The sequence below is a fragment of the Capra hircus genome, unplaced genomic scaffold, assembly GCF_001704415.2.
Source record: "Capra hircus breed San Clemente unplaced genomic scaffold, ASM170441v1, whole genome shotgun sequence".
Classification (NCBI taxonomy): domain Eukaryota; kingdom Metazoa; phylum Chordata; class Mammalia; order Artiodactyla; family Bovidae; genus Capra; species Capra hircus.
In genome coordinates this window covers 311,447-332,896 of record NW_017189585.1, presented here as the reverse complement: position 1 = coordinate 332,896, position 21,450 = coordinate 311,447, and the positions used below count along the sequence as shown (strand labels likewise).

Genomic DNA, 21,450 nt, shown 5'->3' with positions numbered 1-21,450 from the left:
TCAATGCTGTTCTCTCATATCATCCCACCCTTGCCTTCTCCCACAGAGTCCAAAAGTTTGTTTTTTATATCTTTGTCTCTTTTGCTGTCAGTGCATACGGGGTTGTTGTTACTGTCTGTCTAAATTCCACATATATGTATTAATATACTGTATTGGTGTTTTTCTTTCTGTCTTACTTCACTCTGTATAATAGGCTCCAGTTTCATCCACCTATTAGAACTGATCCAAATGCGTTCTTTTTAAAAGCTGAGTAATATTCCATTTTGTATATGTACCACAACTTTCTTATCCATTTGTCTGCCGATGGACATCTAGTTGCTTCATGTCCTAGCTATTGTAAATAGCGCTACAGTGAACATTGTGGGTACACGTATATCTTTCAGTTCTGGTTTCCTTGGTGTGTATGCCCAGCAGTAGGATTGCTGGGTCATATGGCAGATTTCTATACAGTTTTTTAAAGAATCTCCACACTGTTCTCCACAGTGGCTATACTAGTTTGCATTCCCACTAACAGTGTAAGAGGGACACACACTTTTTTCCACACACTCTGTAGCATTTATTGTTTGTAGACTTTTTGATAGCAGCCATTTTGACCACCTGTTTGTGGTTTTAATTTGCATTTCTCTGATAATGAGTGATGTTGAGCATCTTTTTATATGTTTGTTAGCCATCTGTATGTCTTCTTTGGAGAAATGTTTGTTAGCTCTTTGGCCCACTTTTTGATTGGGTCATTTATTTTTCTGGTGTTGAACTGCATGAGGTGTTTGTATACTTTTGAGATTGTCAGTTCCTTTGTTTGCTATTATTTTCTCCTGCTCCGCAGGCTGTCTTTTCACCTTGCTTATAGTTTCCTTTGTTGTGAGGAAGCTTTTAAGTTTCGATAGGTCCCATTCGTTTATTTTTGCTTTTGTTTCTGTTACTCTGGTAGGTGGGTTATAGAGGACCTTGCTGTGATTTATGTCAAGAGTGTTTTACCTATGTTTTCCTCTAGGAGTTTTATAGTTTCTGGTCTTAATGTTGAGATCTTTAATCCATTTTGAGTTTATTTTTGTGTATGGTGTTAGAAAGTGTTCTAGTTTCATTCTTTTAGAGGTGGTTGACCAGTTTTCCCAGCACCAGTTGTTAAAGAGATTGTCCATTGTATATTTTGTTTTGGCAGGTCTTGTAACAGGAGTCTGTGAGGGCACTGAGACTCATCATAACATTATTAATGAGGTTTACTTTAGAAAAATTGTACTGGCTGTAGACTAGAATGGATTGTAATGGTACAAGACTAGAGATTGTAATATAATGATGTGTAGCTAGAAATCATTATTGCCCTTATATTATGGAATTGGCAATAGGAAAGATAACACTTGAAATATTCAGGAGTTTTTAATGAGGGCAGAGCTTAGTGATTACATATTTGAGTGAATGGATCTGGGGAAAGACATTAGTGCAAAGTATGTCTTCAGGAACTAAGAGAACACTTGCCATTTACTGAGAGGAAACCTAGATGGAGGAATTTATCTGAGCTGACAAATTTTAAAGGCATGTTGGACACCTTACTGAAGAAGTCCAATAAACATTGAGATACATACCTCCAAAATTTAGAATCATCTTTATGTATGCAAAGTTATAGATTGAGTTACAAAAAAATAAGTAGTATTAGAAGATGGTGTAGAATGAGAAGAAAACCAACTTCTAAACCTAGTCGGGGAAAAGAATCCACAATTAATAGTAAGAAATAGAAAGGGGGGAAAATAAGAAGAAAAAACCATGGAAGGTGAGAGGAAGTAAAAAATGAAGGTGAGACAATCCAGGTAAAAGATTCAAGAACGAAGAAACAGTTGAGTTTGAGAACTGTTTTTTACCTTCAAACCTGAATGAGATTCAAACGTAATTCAAACCTGAATTAGGAGAGAAACTGAATGGAAAAATTAGGGGGAAAAGCAATAGGAAATAGGCCTTTTTCCCCAAAAAAGATTTTTCTAGAATGGGAAAATATAGATTACAAAAGAGATGTTATTTCTCATTTAGCAGTTTCTGTCTTTGTCATCCTACCTTATTGTCATGAGAAATACTATTCAGTCTCTTCTGGTCACTTTAGGTCCTATGAAGTGTACTTTTCTTTAGTTGAGTATAATTGTAATACCAGAGACACATTACTATATCATAGTAAGGATAGTTGAGTTTAAGTAAATCAATGTATTTTCTGTTCCTTCTGCATTCTGTATGTATTTTTGCAATCTAATCAAAAGAGATGAACTTTAGTCATAAAAATTACAGGCAGCCATATTATATATTTATTTATTAAAGCAGCAGTTGCTGTTTTTAGTATTTTTGTTTTTGATAAACTTTCTTCTTCTCCCTTTTTAATAGGTATGGCAGAAAAGACACAGCTTCTGAAATTGAGTGTACCTGCTACCTTTATGCTTGTGTCTTTAGATGAAGGACCAGGTCCTCCAATCAAATATCAGTATGCTGAATTAGGCAAGTTGTACTCAGTAGTGTCTCAACTGATCCGGTGTTGCAATGTCTCATCAAGAATGCAGTCTTCAATCAATGGTAAAGTAATATGTCCCATTATTTATAATAGTTTAAAAATAATGGTAGGCTTCTCTAGTACTTAATTAAAATTCTGAAATTAATGAAATCAGATTATTACTTTAGTGTATTCAGTCTTTAGTATATTCATTTATAACTAGCTTTTTTATGAGTTTGAGACCTTTTACAAAATTCACCACCTGCTGTGGTAAAATTAGTAGGCTTGAAATGATTTAAGAATTTTAACTTTTTTTTTTACTTCAGTTACAGCATTTATATTTTTGTATCTTATCAGCTTAGTATACCCTACCATTCTGAGCATTTTTGTTTAGAACACTTCATTCACATTTTTTAAATAAAAAATTTGGCATTATGGTTTTATAAAGGCATCTAATAGGCTGTTCATTGATGACAAATCTGTTCTAGGTAATCCGCCTCTTCCCAATCCTTTTGGTGACCCTAATATATCACAGCCTATAATGCCAATTCAGCAGAATGTGGCAGACATTTTATTTGTGAGAACAAGCTATGTGAAGAAAATTATTGAAGACTGCAGTAACTCAGAGGAAACCATCAAATTACTTCGTTTTTGCTGCTGGGAGAATCCTCAGTTCTCATCTACAGTCCTCAGTGAACTACTCTGGCAGGTTAAAGAAAAATAAACATTCATATGCCTATAATTTGATTAGTCTTTTAAATAAGAAATTCAATATGTCCCATCTGTTTTTAGGTTGCATATTCATATACCTATGAACTTCGGCCATATTTGGATCTACTTCTGCAGATTTTACTGATAGAGGATTCCTGGCAGGCTCACAGGTAGATACACTTTTTGCTACCAAAATAATATTTTTGCAGGTTCTAAAAAAAACTGAAATTGTTAGTAACCAAATATATTTTTACTTCTTAAATCTCTTAAAAATACATAGTAGCATAATGCATGAAATATTTCCCCATCATAGTTTTATTTCATTGTTATTATTTTCTCTTAAAAACAAAAGTTTTATGCTATTACTAGTTTTTCCTTCCACTTAATGCTTTTTACTGTTTTTAACAAAGAGTAATTAATAGAATCTTTTCATGAATTTTTAAATTCTGTTAATAATGTAGAAAAATAATCATTTAGAATTACATGTTTTTAAACTCATTACACTAAGTAACATTTAGTTATCTAACAATAATCCTTGCCTGTTGGAAGTTTCATTACTGTATTTGGGGTCAAGAGTAATGTTTGGAACTAATGTTTCCCAAAATTCTGCTATGTTCTTTGAAGTAAAATTGAGCCTACAAATGCTGATACAAAATTAGTTGCCAAACTCTGCCAACTTATCCTCACTTTGCTCTTCACAGGGATTGATTATAGTTGATTTTAGAAATAAGCATGTGTACATATTGCCAGCTATTAGTCATTCTAATGACCAAAATAATTTTTGTGTACTCTGTAACATCTTTGCTCCTTGTAATCTGATTTTCTAATAACTTTGTTGATATAATGTGAATGATTGACAGTTTGAGTTTGTGTTGTATACAATATTAAATTGTGAATTAGTGGGACTTATGATGTAATACTATGTCAGTATTTGAAGATGCTGGTACTTGATAATCCTGTCAAGGAAAATTTGGCTCGAGATTTTAAGCTGGGAATTCCCTTGTATAACTTGATTAACAAGTAAATGAGTTTTTACATTTTTGGTATGTGTGCTAAGAATTGTGTTTGGATTGAAATGTTGGTGTACTGATCCTCAAAGTGACCTATAGAATCTCAATTATGAAAGAAAAACTAAAATTTAGAAGTGAAATGACCTTACAATGACATAGTTCAGTTCAGTCTCTCAGTTGTGTCTGACTCTGCGACCCCATGAATCAGAGCACGCCAGGCCCCCCTGTCCATCACCAACTCCCAGAGTTTACCCAGACTCATGTCCATCGAATGACTATGACCTGTTTTTGGTGCAGTTTTGCCTTTAGGAAGAGCTTTGAAACTTCTTCTCAGTCCAGCCGCTGGAGCTGGTCATTGCTGGTTGTCATATAAAACCCACTTTTTGTCTCATGTCAAAATCTCATTGAGAAATTGTTTGTTGTTGTTGCTTAGATTAAGAGAATATGACACCTCAAAATGACAGCTTTTTTTGATTTTTGGTCAGCTTCTGAGGCACCCATGTACTGAGGTTTTTCACCTTTCCAGTTTTAAATATCAATGGCCAAGTTGAGTTCTTTGGCAACTTCTCATGTAGTTAGTTGTATGAGGGTAAGCTTCAGTGATGCGCTCATTTGGTCATTGTCAACTTCCAATGGCCAATCCATATACTCCTCATCTTCAAGGCTTTCATATCTTTTGCAGAACTTCTTGAACCACTACTGCACTGTACAATCATTAGCATTTCCTAGGCCAAATTTGTTGTTGATGAGATGAGCTCTCTCTGCTGCTTTATGGTCCATTTTGACCCATTTGGAACTCAAATAAGAAAATCGCCTGAATTTGCTTTTTGTCTGACATCATTTCCTAGTCCCTACTAATAAGTCATTAGGAAAAAACAAAGTGAGAAAGGGCATTTTTTAAAAGGATGTGTAACATAACCATATTTAGTTATTTTAAAATTTAATTGGAGGCTAATTACAGTATTATGATGATTTTTGCCATCCATCAACATGAATTAGCCACAAAGGCACATGTGTCCCCCCATCCTGAAACCCCCCTCACCTCCCTCTCTACCTCATCCCTCTGGGTTGTCCCAGAGTACCTTGCTTCATGTATTGAACTCACACTGATCATCTGTTTTACATATGGTATTATATAGGTTTCAGTGCTACTCTGTCAAATCATCTGACCTTTCCCTTCTCCCACAAAGTCCAAAAGTCTGTTCTTTACATCTGTGTCTCTTTTGCTGCCTTGTATATACGATCATCATTACCAGCTTTCTTAATCCCATATATATGCATTAATGTACAGATTGGTGTTTGTTTCTGACTTAACTTCAGTCTGTATAATAGGCTTCAGTTTTACCCATTTCATGAAAACTGACTCAAATGTGTTTCTTTTTATAACCACATCATAGTCCACTCTGTATGTGTGCTACAACTTCCTCATACATTCATCTGCCAGCAGACATCTAGATTGCTTCCAAGTCCTAGCTATTGTAAACAGTGCTGCCATGAACGTTGGGGTACCTGTTTCTCTTTCTCTAGTTTCTTTGGTGTGTGCCTGAACCCAGTGGAATTGCTGGGTCATATGCCAGTGCTATTCCCAGTTTTTTAGGGGATCTCCACACTTCTCCATCATGTCTGTACTAGTTTGCATTCCCGCCAGCAGTGTAAGAGGGTTGGTTTCCTTTTTTCCACACCCTCTGCAGGATTCATTGAAGAGTTTTTGGTGGCAGCCATTCTGACTGACATGAGATGATACCTTCTTGTGGCTTTTACACATAATAACCACATTTATCTGTAAAGGTATTTCAGTATCAAATAGCAAAATTCAACAATATAAAATAAAGCAGCAATAATTTTTGCACCAAACTAATAGCATAGTTTTAACCCACCATATGTGTTCTAATGATTAGAATTCAGGTTAATTTTGTACTGCTGAATTGTATCACTTCCACGGAAACTAGACTACACTCTGAAATGCTATCTTGAAGTAGTGATCTAAGTAAGTCTGTTCTCAGCTGAAGCAGTCATGAAGACATACTTCATGGTAATTTTAATGAGTACAGTTTAGTATTGGTATCTTTAATTGTTTTAGTAATTCATTTAAATTACTGTAAAGCAAAGTCATTTTGGATTAATAATAATTTGGTGGAACTTCAGACTTGAGTCAGACTTAGACAGCTCCCCATATTGCTAGCTGTGTGACAGTAGTTCGACTTACGTGTTTATTTTCTCATCAGTGAATTGACTTTACTAATGGGACTTTTAAGTACATTGAATATATAAGTACAGTGAAAGTATAAGCAGTGGGCTTCAAAATATTAGCTAAGAGACACTATAAATTTATATATCTGGTTCTTTTTTAGAATTCATAATGCACTTAAAGGAATCCCAGATGATCGAGATGGATTGTTTGATACTATCCAGCGCTCTAAGAATCACTATCAAAAAAGAGCATACCAGTGTATAAAATGTATGGTGGCTCTCTTTAGCAATTGTCCTGTTGCTTACCAAATATTACAGGTGAGGATTTCTTTTTAATTTTGTGATCTGGATCATAATTAACGGATACTTTCTAAGGAAAGAATCATGAAAATTTGGAATCAGCATTTTAAGTTAACATTTAAATTTTTTATTTATTCTTTTATATAATTATTTTATTTTCTTTCAAAGGGCAATGGAGATCTGAAAAGAAAGTGGACTTGGGCAGTAGAATGGCTTGGAGATGAACTTGAAAGAAGACCATACACTGGCAATCCACAATACGCTTATAATAATTGGTCTCCTCCAGTTCAGAGCAATGAAACATCAAATGGTTATTTCTTAGAGAGATCACATAGTGCTAGGATGACACTGGCAAAAGCTTGTGAACTCTGTCCAGAGGAGGTAAAAAAAGTCACCCATGGGCAGCAAATAGAAATGGAAGAAAGAAAAGTAATTTTTTCCTTTATAGGCCGGTGTTTATTGTATAAAAAAAATTGTTGTGCAATTTTATTGTCTTTAATGTCTAGTATTAATTTTTCTTAAGTAATCAAGGGAACTTCCTGACACCTTTGTTGAAATTAGTTTGGAGAAATTTCAGTGAAATTGTTCTAAACATGTTTAGGTGAATCAAAACTTTTTTCTCTGAATAATTTTATTGGCTGTAAATGAAAAATTGTTTTTAAAAAGATGAGCTTTGTGGATTTAAATTTTTAAAAAAGATTAAAAGTGAATTTAAAGTTGCTTTGTGATCACATTATTAATCTTTTTAAACATCTTAATAATAGGAGCCAGATGACCAAGAAGCCCCAGATGAGCATGAATCATCTCCACCAGAAGATGCTCCATTATATCCTCATTCATCTGGATCTCACTATCAACAGGTAAATATGAGTCTATCTTCATTTTAACCCCCTGATTTCTGTGATTATTAGCTTATTTTTCTTAAATATTTTGTACCTTTTAGTTGTGACTATAAAGTAATAAACTATTTAGAATAACTTTGACAAGATGATCAGAAGAGTGGATGGAGTGGAATGACATTACAACATATTTTGACCAGTCTTACAGTGTTTTCTTTGCCCACTAGGCACTTCTCTTGTACCAAAAACTGCACTTAATCAGGATGTATATTTCATATTAACATAAAAATAGCAATATGAAAGTGTCTTGGTTATTTTGGTGCAATGTTTAGTTGCAATAGGGATGTCTTTTAAATGATAGTTGGGGTTTAAGCCTCAGGTCTGTCAAATTACTCTCCAGTGAACAGAAAGGACCTGGGAATATGATCACAGTACTAGTCAAATTACATCCAGCTAACACAGCACATTTTAGTCCATAGTTCATTCTCAAAGAACCACCAGGACTAGAGATTAGAAGTTTCTTATGTTTTTCATTGGATAAAATAGTCAATGTTCTCCACTGGAAAAAGTATTCAATAGTGCTATGTTTCCCGATGGACAGTACAGGCCAGTCTGATATATGTGATTGCTGATGTGGAAAAGTAAAAATAAATGTAAATGTCTTCCAAGTTTAAAAAAGATTATAATAGTATTGACAATTTTGAACACTTAAATGTATCTTCTCTGAAACATCATGAGTGGAAAGACTACAAGAAGACTGAAAATGGCAGAGATCCCAGTTAAGATTCTTGAAACTGTAGACTGAGCTTGATGTGTGTGCCCTAGCCAAGTTCTGTAGGAATCAGAGAGGAACACACACACACAAAAGCAACAAAAAACATATACACAAGTAATCATAGATACCACTGTAGCTTCATGAACAAAGCATCATATTAAATAAATTCCCTTCCTCCTGTTAACATTTGATTCATTTTAATAGATAGTTCATTGCAGGAAGCAGAATAACTGATGAAAATTTTATTTGAAGAAACTTTGATTTGTAAACAAGAACTGGGTGAGAAAGTTTCTAGAAAAGTTGTTCTGAATTATAAACTATAAATGTGACTAATTCAGCTATTTAGGCAGTGGTCTTTAATGTTCCTTAAATCATCTAAAGGTTAAAATCACAGGTTGCTGAGGACCACCCCAAGGAAAATGGACTCATTGCTGCCTTTAAACTTGGTGGGCTCAGTTTGCTTAGTCTTGGCTAATTGTTTTACAACACGCTGGACTGTAGTTTTTCAGGCTCCTCTGTGGGATTTTCCAGGCAAGAATACTGGAATGGATTGTCATTTCCTCCTCCAGGAGACCTTCTTGACCCGGGAATCAAACCCTCATCCGTTTTTTCTGCTGCATTGCAGGCAGATTGTTAATCACTAAGCCACCAGGGAAGCCTTTAGACATACTTTACCGTGTGAGTTTTTAATTTTCATTTGAAAAGTTTGACATGCCAATCTGTTCCACCTTCTCAGAATAATCACATACATGGACAGCCATATACAGGACCAGCTGCACATCACTTGAACAACCATCAGAAAACTGCCCAGCAGCAACAAGAAAACTGTGAAGGCAATGAAGAAGTATCCTCATCTGAAATAAAGAATCAGTGAAATGTCCATAATTAATTGGTTCTTTAAGACCAGGCTATTAGACCTTACAGTCCAAACTTTTATATACTTGGCTAGTATTTAACAAAATAGAGAAATTGTTTAACATGGAGCGGAGAGTTTATTCATTGTCTCATTTGCAGAAGTTTGGTGTTAACAGGTGAGCCACCTGCAGGAGAGTGTATAGTGTTTTGTAATAAATGGGTGATACCGATATGTAAATGGGAAAGTTGTATATAATGTATTGTTTGACAGTTAATTCTTAAGCAACAAAACACTTTTGGTGACTATGAGAAATCTACCAAAAAAAGTTGGTTTTGGGGTTTCTTTTTTGTTATGTCTGCTGCACCTGGCAACCAGTATTGTCGGCTTCATGGCAATTGGATCAACACCTTTATGGAAAAAAAAAGATGGGGAGAAGAAAGTTAACATTGAAAGAGGCCATTCATATCAGTCAACACCAGTAGCTGCTTACTAACTCTTAGTTACTGGAGCCACTGTAAGGCTTTGAATAACATGGTGATGTTGAAAATTGGTGTGTAATAACACTGTTTATGCATATTTTTCATTACCTTTTTATTCTGGTAGTACATGATCACTTTAAACCTATAGTAATGCTGTATTGTATTTAGCTTGGCTTCACACTGTGTTGGTGTAGCCAGCGAGAACACACACTAAGTTTGTATAGCCAGTGGGAACAAAGCTACATGAATGATAGCAGTTTCCTCAAAGTGACAGATATGTTGCCAAGAGCTTTTATTTCTTATACCAGGAATAAATACAAAATGAGAAATGTAACAAATAAGCAGTTTTTGGTTATATGTATGTTCCTCATATTTAATATTTGACAGTTGAGTCTCTTGATGAGACACAGAAATGTGAAAGTATTGATAATAGAAATATTAAATATGCAAAATTTTGCTGTACCACAATGTGGAGCACATAAGAGGAGACTGTACTTGATGTCCTTGGTTTTTTTTTTTTTTTTTTCTTTTTTTTTAAAAATAGTTTAGTAGATGAAGGCTCTAAAATTTTGCTTCAACTGGAAGCCAGTGAGGTGGACATCATCAGAGTCCCATAGTACTTTGAAATACCATTGTACCAAGATACCTGGCTGATAGTCTAGTCAGTCAGAATTTTACTTGGTAGCAAGATTGTCCCAGGTTCTTTTCCATTCTAAAACTTAATCTGCTGGGGTTTAATTAAAACATAAATTTATGGTTAGTTGTTATAATTCTGAAGTACTATTTTAGAATAAGCATTTGTTTCAGGATTTCAGGAAACTTGGGAGTAAATACTATATTTAAAAAATTGGTAACTTTTAAATGTGTGTAATATTTTGGAGCCTGTGTAAAAACCAAATATACCTGCAAACAAATACAGCCCATCTTATACTATTTAAATATTTTGCTGTTTTGTTTTATAGAAATTATTTTGCTGAATTCACAAATAGAGTTTGATTTAAGAAGACTTTGTCGTCTGTTGTTTTTGTTTCCTGTCATTTTTATTTCTTCTTAAACTGCATGTACATTGAAATTTATTTGCATAGCATACCTTGACATGACACTGAAGTCAGCATTTCAGACACGTTGGGATTTTATGTTTAAAATAATTTACCTTTTGTTCTTTACCATGAGAGAATTGCAGAGGGAAAAAAAGAACTTAAAATTTTCCTAACATAACTGATCTTGTGCTTTCTTTTCTTACGAGAAGTCTGTAACTGTAATTGTACTTCATAAAAAAGTATTGTGACTAACAGAGAAGGTATGGATTTCCACTACTTCATATATGGTAGATATATAATGAATCTATTCTAGGTTTTCTGTAACAAAAGAAATTTAAAATCAAAGCCAGAGATTCTACTTTTTAACTTTTAATTATGTTTTTTATTTTATGATTACATTCCTCAACAGTAGTGAACTTAGTAGGTTATAAGGCTACCTCAGAGACATTGCAGGTTTAGTTTTAACCACTGCAGTCAAACAAGTTTCACAGTAAAGTGAGTCACATGAATTTTTGGTATTCTGTTACATAAAAAGTTATATAGTGTGCAGTAACAGCATTGTATGTCGAAAAAATATGGTGGTGTTTTTATTTTGGCCATACCATGTAGCATGTGGGATCTAGTTCCCTTGCTGCTGCTGCTGCTAAGTCGCTTCAGTTGTGTCCAACTCTGAACGACCCCATAGATGGCAGCCCACCAGGCTCCCCTGTCCTTGGGATTCTCCAGGCAAGGACACTGGAGTGGGTTGCCATTTCCTTCTCCATAGCATGAAAGTGAAAAGTGAAAATGAAGTCGTTCAGTCGTGCCCAACCCTAGCAACCCCATGGACTGCAGCCCTCCAGGCTCCTCCATCCATGGGATTTTCCAGGCAAGAGTACTGGAATGGGGTGCCATCGCCTTCTTCACCTTATGAGGGATCAAACCTTTTCCTTCTCCATTGGAAATGTGCAGTCTGGACCACCAGGGAAGTCCGTGTCCTAATGTTTGAATGTTTTATTCCTACAGGAAAAAAAAGCTAACCATCATCTGAGTCTTCGGTGAGTTGTGATCTCTGCAGGCAGAAGATCTTCCCCTTGACAGCATTATGTTTGCTGAAAGTTAGAGTGGCTGTGGCAGTTTCTTAACAGTGGCATTTGCTACATTGATTCTTCCTTAGACTGCTTTGCCATTTAATAATGTTTTAGTTACAACTTCTTTCAAATTGGAGTTAATCCTCCCAAGCCATGCTGCTGCTTTATGAACTACATTTATGTAATACTGTAAATCATCTTTTGTTTTGTTTTTTTATATATAAATTTACTTATTTTAATTGGAGGCTAATTACTTGACAATATTGTAGTGGTTTTAAAATACATTGACATGAATCCACCACAGAGGTACATGTGTTCCCCATTCTGAACCCCCCTCCCACCTCCCTCCCCATCCCATCCCTCTGGGTCATCCCAGTGCACCAGCCCCAAGCACCCTGTCTCATGCAAACAACCTGGACTGGCAGTCTACTTCACGTATGATAATATACGTGTTTCAGTGCCATTATCCCAAGTCATCCCACCCTCGCCCTCTCCCCCTGAGTCCAAAAGACTGTTCAATACATCTGTGTCTCTTTTGCTGTCTTGCATACAGGGTTATCGTTACCGTCTTTCTAAATTCTGTATATATGCCTTCAGTTCAGTTCAGTTCAGTTCAGTTCAGTCACTCAGTTGTGTCTGACTCTTGGTAACCCCATGAATCACACCACGCCAGGCCTCCCTGTCCATCACCAGCTCCAGAGTTCACTCAGACTCATGCCCATCAAGTCAGTGTTGCCATCCAGCCATCTCATCCTCTGTCATCCCCTTCTTCTCCTGCCCCCAATCCCTCACAGCATCAAAGCCTTTTCCAGTGAGCCAACTCTTCGCATGAGGTGGTCAAAGTACTGGAGTTTCAGCTTCAGCATCATTCCTTCCAAAGAAATCCCAGGGTTGATCTCCTTCAGAATAGACTGGTTGGCTCTCCCTGCAGTATACTGTATTGGTATTTTTCTTTCTGGCTTACTTCACTCTGTATAATAGGCTCCAGTTTCATCACCTTATTAGAACTGACTCAAATATATTCTTTTTAATGGCTGAGTAATACTCCATAGTGTATATATGTACCACAGGTTTCTTATCCATTTGTCTGCTGATGGACATCTAGGTTGCTTCCATGTCCTGGCTGTTGTAAATGTGCTGCTGTGAACATTGGGGTACACATGTCTCTTTCAATTCTGGTTTCTTCGATATGTATGCTCAGCAGTGGGTTGTATTGCAGTTCTATTTCCAGTTTTTTAAGGACTCTCCACACTGTTCTCCATAGTGGCTGTATTAGTTTGCATTCCCACCAATAGTGTAAGAGGGTTCCCTTTTCTCTACATCCTCTCCAGCATTTATTGTTTGTGGGCTTTTGGATAGCAGCCGTTCTGACTGGTGTGAAATGGTACCTCATTGTGGGTTTGATTTGCATTTCTCTGATAATGAGTGATGTTGAGCATCTTTTCATGTGTTTCATGGGTAGCCACTGCAGTCAAACAAGTTTCACAGTGAAGTGAGTCACATGAATTGGTTACACATACAGATAGTCATCTGTATGTCTTTGGAGAAATGTCTGTTTAGTTCTTTGACCCTCTTTTTGAGTGGGTCATTTATTTTTCTGGAATTGAGCTGCAGGTGTTGCTTGTGTATTTTTGAGATTAATTCTTTGTTTTTTGCTTTGGTTGCTATTATTTTCACCCATTTTGAAGGCTGTCTTTTCACTTTGCTTATAGTTTCCTTTGTTGTGAGGAAGCTTTTCATTTTAATTAGGTCCCATTAGTTTATTTTTGCTTTTATTTCCAGTATTCTGGGAGGTGGGTCATTGAGGATCCTGCTGTGGTTTGTGTTGGAGAGTGTTTTCCTGTTTTCCTCTAGTTTTATAGTTTCTGTTAAGTTTAGATCTTTAATCCATTTGAGTTTATTTTTGTTGTTGCTGTTAGAAAGTGTTCTAGTTTCATTCTTTTACAAGTGGTTGACCAGTTTTCCCAGCACCACTTGTTTAAGAGATTGTCTTTTCTCCATTGTATTGTATATTTTTCCCTCCTTTGTCACAGATAAGATGTCCATAGGTGCGTGGATTTATCTCTGGGCTTTCTATTTTGTTCCATTGATCTGTATTTCTGTCTTTGTGCCAGTACTACACTGTATGGATTACTGTAGCTTTGTAGCAGAGCCTGGAGTCAGGCAGGGTGACACCTCCAGTTCCATTCTTCTTTCTCAAGATTGCTTTGCCTATTGGAGGTTTTTTGTATTTCCATACAAATTGTGAGATTATTTGTTCTAGTTCTGTGAAAAATACTGTTGGTAGCTTGATAGGGATTGCATTGAATCTATAGATTGCTTATGGTAGTATACTCATTTTCACTGTATTGATTCTTGAATCCATGAACACGGTTTATTTCTCCATCTATTTGTGTACTTGATTTCTTATATCAGTATTTTATACTTCTCTATATATGAGTCTTTTGTTTCTTTAGATAGATGTATTCCTAAGTATTTTATTCTTTTTGTTGTTACAGTGAATGGAATTCTTTGCTTAATTTCTGTTTTCTTATTGTTATTGTATAAGAATGCAGGGGATTTCTCTGTGTTAATTTTATAGCCTGCAACTTTACTATATTCAGTGATTAACTCTAGTAATCTTCTGGTGGAGTCTTTAGGGTTTTCTGTGTAGAGTGTCATGTCATCTGTAAACAGAGGTTTAATTCTTTTCCAGTCTGGATTCATTTTATTTATTTTTGTGCTCTGATTGCTGTGGCCAAGACTTCCAAAACTATGTTGAATAGTTGAGAGTGGGCATCCGTGTCTTGTTCCTGACTTCAGGGGAAATGCTTTGAGATTTTCACCATTGAGGATGTTTGCTGTGGGTTTGTCATGTATACCTTTTATTATATTGAGGCACGTTCCTTCTATTCCTGCTTTCTGGAGGGTTTTTTTTTTTTTTAATCGGATGTGGAATTTCATGAAAGTCTTTTCTCTGCATCTGTTGAGATAATCATATGTTCATGATTAAAGATAATCATATGATTAAAAAGCTGTCTGACCTTTTTAATGTGTATTATGTTGATTGATTTGTGGATATTGAAGAATCCTTGCATCCTTGGGATAAAGCCCATTTGGTCATGATGTATGATCTTTTTAATATGTTGCTGGATTCTTTTCACTAGAATTTTGTTAAGGATTTTTTCATTTATGTTCATCAATGATACTGGCCTATAGTTTTCTTATTTTGTGACATTTTTGTCTGGTTTTGGTATAGGGTGATGGTGGCCTCATAGAATGAGTTTGGAAGTTTACCTTCCTCTTCAGTTTTCTGGAAGAGATTGAGTGGGATAGATGTTCAGTTCAGTCGCTCAGTCATGTCCAACTCTGCGACCCCATGAATCGCAGTACACCAGGCCTCTCTGTCCATCACCAACTCCCAGAGTTCACTCAGACTCGTGCCCATTGAGTCAGTGATCCATCCACCCATCTCATCCTCTGTCGTCCCCTTCTCCTTCTGCCCCTAATCCCTCCCAACATCAGAGTCTTTTCCATTGAGTCAACTCTTCGCATGAGGTGGCCAGAGTACTGGAGTTTCAGCTTTAGCATCATTCCTTCCAAAGAAATCCCAGGGCTAATCTTCAGAATGGACTGGTTGGGTCTTCTTGCAGTCCAAGGAACCCTCAAGAGTCTTCTCCAACACCACACTCCAAAAGCATCAAATCTTCGGTCCTCAGCTTTCTTTATAGTCCAACTCTCACATCCATACATGACTACTGGAAAAATCATAATCTTGACTAGATGGACCTTTGGTGACAAAGTAATGTCTCTGCTTTTTAATACACTGTCTAGCTTGGTCATAACTTTCCTTCCAAGGAGTAAGGGTCTTTTAATTTCATGGATGCAGTCACCGTCTGCAATGATTTTGGAGCCCCAAAAAATAAGTCTGCCACTGTTTACACTGTTTTCCCATCTATTTCCCATGAAGTGGGACCGGATGCCATGATCTTCGTTTTCTGAATGTTGAGCTTTAAGCCAACTTTTTCACTTTCCACTTTCACTTTTCTCAAGAGGCTTTTTAGTTCCTCTTCACTTTCTGCCATAAGGGTGGTGTCATCTGCATATCTGAGGTTACTGATATTTCTCCCAGCAGTCTTGATTCCAGCTTGTGCTTCTTCCAGGCCAGAGTTTCTCATGATGTACTCTGCATACAAGTTAAATAAGCAGAGTGACAGTATATAGCCTTGACGTACTCCTCTTCCTATTTGGAACCCAGTGTGTTGTTCCTTGTCCAGTTCTAAGTGTTGCTTCCTGACCTGCATAGGATAGGTGTTGCTGCTGCTAAGTCACTTCAGCCGTATCCGACTCTGTGTGACCCCATAGACGGCAGCCCACCAGGCTTCCGTGTCCCTGAGATTCTCCAGGCAAGAACACTGGAGTGGGTTGCCATTTACTTCTCCAGTGCATGAAAGTGAAAAGTGAAAGTGAAGTTGCTCAGTCTTGTCCGACTCTTAGCAACCCCATGGACTGCAGCCCACCAGGCTGCTCCTTCCAAGGGATTTTCCAGGCAAGAATACTGTAGTGGGGTGCCATTGCCTTCTCCAAGGATAGGTGTTAGCTCTTGTCTAAATTTTTGGTAGAATTCAGCTGTGTAGCGTCTGGTCCTGGGCTTTTGTTTGCTGAAAGATTTCTGATTACATTTTCAATTTCCGTGTTTGTCATGGCTCTGTTAAGATTTTCTGTTTCTTCCTGGATCAGTTTTGGAAAGTTGTACTTTTCTAAGAATTTGTCCATTTCTTCTCCAAGTTATCCATTTTGTTGGTATACATTTGCTGATAGTATCTTATGAGCTTTTGTATTTCTGTTGTCAGTTATGCTTTCTCCATTTTCATATCTAATTTTGTTGATTTGATTCTTCTCCTTTTGTTTCTTGATGAGTCTGACTAATGTTTTGTAAATTTTATCTTCTTAAAGATCCAGCTTTTAGCTTTGTTGATTTTTGCTATGGTCTCTTTTTCTTTTGCATTTATTTCTGCCTGAATTTTTTAAGGTTTCTTTCCTTCAACTAACAGTGGGGTTCTTAATTTCTTCCTTTTCTAATTGTCTTAGGTTTAGAGTTAGATTATTTGACTTTTTTCCTGTTTCTTGATGTAAGCCTGTATTGCTATGAATCTTGGTCTTAGCACTGCTTTTACAGTGTTGCATAGGTTTGAGTTGTGTTTTCATTTTCATTTTTTTCTATGCATATTTTGATTTCTTTTTCGATTTCTTCTGTGATTTGTTGGTTATTCAGCAGCATATTGTTCAGCCTCCGTATGTTGGAATTTTTAATTGTTTTTCTCCTGTAGTTTTCATCTAATCTTATTGCATTGTGGTCTGAAAAGATGCTTGGAATGATTTCACTTTTTTTGAATTAAAGACTAGATTTATGGCCCAGGATGTGATCTGTCCTGGAGAAGGTTCTGTGTGCATTTGAGAAAAAGGTGGAATCATTGTTTTTGGGGTGAAAAGTCATATAAATATCAGTTAGGATGCTGTGAAAGTGCTGCACTCAATATGCCAACAAATTTGGAAAACTCAGCAGTGGCCACAGGACTGGAAAAGGTCAGTTTTCATTGCAATCCCAAAGAGAGGCAATTCCAAAGAATGCTCAAACTGTAACACAATTGCACTCATCTCGCATGCTAGTAAAGTAATGCTCAAAATTCTTCAAGCCAGGCTTCAGCAATACATGAACCATGAATTTCCACATGTTCAAACTGGTTTTAAAAAAAGCAGAGGAACCAGAGATCAAATTGCCAACATCAGCTGGATCATGGAAAAAGCAAGAGCGTTCCAGAAAAACATCTACTTCTGCTTTATTGACTATGCTAAAGCCTTTGACTGTGTGGATCACAATAAACTGTGGAAAATTCTGAAAGAAATGGGAATACCAGACCACCTGACCTGCCTCTTGCGAAATCTGTATGCAGGTCAGGAAGCAACAGTTAGAACTGGACATGGAACAACAGACTGGTTCCAAATAGGAAAAGGTGTACATCAAGGCTGTATATGGTCTCCCTGCTTATATAACTTCTATTACATCATGAGAAATGCTGGGCTGGAAGAAGCACAAGCTGGAATCAAGATTGCTGGGAGAAATACCAATAACGTCAGATATGCAGATGACACCACCCTTATGGCAGAAAGTGAAGAGGAACTAAAAAGCCTCTTGAAGAAAGTGAAAGAGGAGTGCGAAAAAGTTGGCTTAAAGCTCAAGATTCAGAAAACAAAGATCATGGCATCCAGTCCCATCACGTCATGGGAAATAGATGGGGAAACAGTGGAAACAGTGTCAGACTTTATTTTTTGGGGCTCCAAAATCATTGCAGATGGTGACTGCATCCATGGGAAATAGATGGGGAAACAGTGGAAACAGTGTCAGACTTTATTTTTTGGGGCTCCAAAATCATTGCAGATGGTGACTGCATCCATGAAATTAAAAGACCCTTACTCCTTGGAAGGAAAGTTATGACTAACCTAGATAGCATATTCAAAAGTAGAGAGGTTACTTTGTCAACAAAAGTCCGTCTAGTCAAGGCTATGATTTTTCCAGTGGTCATGTATGGATGTGAGAGTTGGACTCTGAAGAAGGCTGAGCGCCGAAGATGCTTTTGAACTGCGGTGTTGAAGAAGACTCTGAGATTCCCCTGGACTGCAAGTAGATCCAACCAGTCCATTCTGAAGGAGATCAGCCCTGGGATTTCTTTGGAAGGACTGATGCTGAAGCTGAAACTCAGTACTTTGGCCACCTCATGTGAAGAGTTGACTCATTGGAAAAGACTCTGATGCTGGGAGGGATTGGTGGCAGGAGGACAAAGGGATGACAGAGGATGAGATGACTGGATGGCATCACTGACTTAATGGATGTGAGTCTGAGTAAACCCCAGGAGTTGGTGCTGGATAGGGAGGCTTGGCGTGCTGCAATTCATGGGGTTGCAAAGAGTCAGACATGCCTGAGAGACTGAACTGAACTGGTCTATTTTATCATTTAAAGTTTGTGTTCTCTTGTTAATTTTCTGTTTAGTTGATATATCCATAGGTGTGAGTGGGCATTTATCGTGTTCTTTACCTGCTGAGTATTTCTCAGCATTTTCATCTTGTCTATATATTCCTGTGTTTGGCATGGCCTTTATGTACGGTGGTAGTTTGTGGTTCCTCTTTATTGTGGAAGTTCATTGCTATGGGGTGGGGTTGGAGTCATTTGTCAAGGTTTCTTGATTAGGGAAGCTTGTGTCAGTGTTCTTGTAGGTAGAGCTGAATTTCTTCTCTCTGGATTGTAACAAAGTGTCCAGTAGAGAGTTTTGAGATGTCAATAGGTTGGTGTAACTTAGGGCAGCCTCTATATTGAAGCTCTGGGCTATGTTCTTGTGTTGCTGGAGATTTTGCATGGTATGTCTTTCTCTGGAACTTGTTGGCTCTTGTGTGGTGCTTGGTTTTAGTTTGGTATCAAGGCATTTGGATGAGCTCTTGTTGATTAATGTTTGCTGGAGTCAGAAGTTCTCTGGTGTTCTCAGGATTTGGACTTAAGCCGCCTGTCTTTGGTTTTTAGACTTTTCTTACAGTGGCCTCAAGCCTTTATCTCCATCTGTACTGCTCTGATGATAACACATCTAGGTTAAAGATGAAAAGTTTCTCTGCAGTGAGGGACACCCAGAGAGGTTCACAGATTTACATGGAGAAAGAAGAGGGAGGAGGGAGAAGAGGTGACCAGGAGGAGAAGTAGGGGAATCAAAAGAGGAGAGAGCAAGTTAGTCATCACTTCTCTATGTATTCTCCACAGTCTGGACTGCTCAGATGTTCATGGAGTAATACAGAGAACAAAAGAGGGAGGAATGAGACAGAGGTGGCCAGGAGGATAAAGAGGGGAATCAAAAGGAGAGAGAGAGATCCAGCCAGTAACAAACAGTTCCCTAAGTGTTCTCCACAGTCCGGAATACACTGGTGATTCACAGAGTTCTGTAAAGAAGAAAGGGGGGAGGGAGGAGGTAGAGGCGACCTGGTGGAGAGAAAGGAGAGTCCAAAGGAGGAGAGGGCAGTCAAGTCAGTAATATCAATCCCAAGTAAAAATGTGTACTGAAGACTGGGGTCTTAAAGGTACAAAATTGCTAGCAAATACCAAAAAGCAAAGATTAAAAATCTAGAAGTTAGACTCAAAAATACAATATTAAGGAAACAAAGTCACAAAGATTATAAAATATATATATGAAATTTACTTTAAAAACTGTCTTTTTTTCCCCAAGATAATAGGTTATAAAAATGAAAATTAGAGGAGTAATAGAGGACTTAAATTTTTTAAATTAAAAATATTAATAATAGTAAAAATAGGAATTTCTCTGGAGCTGTTGCTGACAGTAGGGTCAGTTCATTTTCAGATAGTTCCTTGATGTGGCTTATACTTCTCAAGATCAATAGGCCCCTTCCCTTGTAGTTGGTGCTAAATACAGGGTTTTAATCTGTTGCACCTGCACTTTCAAAGCTCCTGCTGCTGCTGCTAAGTCGCTTCAGTAGTGTCCTACTCTGTGCGACCTCAGACAGCAGCCCACCAGGCTCCCCCATCCCTGGGATTCTCCAGACAAGAACATTGGAGTGGGTTGCCATTTCCTTCTCCAGTGCATGAAAGTGAAAAGTGAAAGTGAAGTCACTCAGTCATGTCCGACTCTTCACAACCTGATGGACTGCAGCCCACCATGCTCCTCTGTCCATGGGATTTTCCAGGCAAGAGTACTGGAGTGAAGTGCCATTGCCTTCGGTTCCCTCTATTTTAGGTGCTTCTGTTTGCTGGTCTCTTCAGTGCCTAATTGCTGCCCTGACACAAGGGGGCAATGGTGGTCACTTTTTTTAGGCTCACTTGTTCAGTCATGCTCTGGGGCAGGAGGAACACTGCAAGCAAATATCACTGGCGTGTGTAGGGAGTGCTCACAGTGTTTCAGCTGCACTGGGTTTGCTCCTGCTCACGGCATGTATGCCTTCATAGTCTACTCTGCTCAGGCTCTAGGTCGCTCTGCTGGGAACTGTCTGATGCGGGTCCTGGGTTGGGTATACCTCCCAGGTCTAAGCCGTTCAGGTTCTGGGGTACTCCACGAATGTGCAGACTTGGTTGGGCCTGTGTTTTGTGCCCTTCCCAGGTTTGAGCAGCTCAGGTGACCAGGTGCTTGGTTAGCGCAGTCACCCCAAGTTGGGGTTGCATCTTAATGCCTTCCCCATCCCAGCCGCTAGGTTTTCTAGGTGTACAACAGGCTCACCTTCTCAGGGATGCCTTGTGTTTCTTCTAGGGAGCTGATCTCTGGCTGCAACCCTCCAGGCAGATGTCAACCGTACAAAACCCCAAGAAGCCTTGGTTAGCAATTAAGCCTGCTTGCAGTTTGGTAGAGGATGCTTCTCTGGGGCCAAGTTTGCCCCTTTCTGTCTCTGGCTGCCCCCCGCCTGCTTGTGTCTGGCTGTGGATAGGCTGGTCCACAGCCTACTAGCTGTCCTGTGGTATTTGCTTAGTCTTTTGTTCTGTGAGCAGGCCTGGCAGTGTCTTAGGTTAGGGCTTTTTGTAGGATAGTTCTCTCTCTCTCTTTTCACCCCCCACCCCCTCTCTGGCTACCCCACAGTCTGTGTTGCTATCCCAGGTTTGTTCCCTCAGATTGCACTCAGGGCATTTGGGCCAGGTCCTTACCCTAAGCAATGCAGTCCCTGCCTCCCTGTTCAGCCCCAGCTTGCTGGTGGTG

General features: G+C 38.0%; 1 protein-coding gene across 4 annotated transcripts in view; it reads left to right on the top strand.

Annotated features, from left to right (window-relative positions):
- LOC108634550 (probable ubiquitin carboxyl-terminal hydrolase FAF-X) overlaps positions 1-10,630 on the top strand; it is a 142,706-nt gene extending 132,076 nt beyond the window's left edge. For 2 of the 4 annotated variants that reach the window (XM_018044516.1, XM_018044515.1), the window contains exons 39-45: positions 2,362-2,547; positions 2,953-3,173; positions 3,257-3,345; positions 6,537-6,693; positions 6,844-7,104; positions 7,440-7,535; positions 9,026-10,630. In XM_018044516.1, coding sequence (XP_017900005.1) covers positions 2,362-2,547; positions 2,953-3,173; positions 3,257-3,345; positions 6,537-6,693; positions 6,844-7,104; positions 7,440-7,535; positions 9,026-9,163 — 1,148 coding nt within the window. In that variant the 3' untranslated portion in view covers positions 9,164-10,630. The remainder of the gene's footprint in view (positions 1-2,361; positions 2,548-2,952; positions 3,174-3,256; positions 3,346-6,536; positions 6,694-6,843; positions 7,105-7,439; positions 7,536-9,025) is intronic. The other 2 variants (XM_018044518.1, XM_018044517.1) reach the window with 1 other exon arrangement.
- The last annotated feature ends 10,820 nt before the right edge of the window (positions 10,631-21,450 follow it).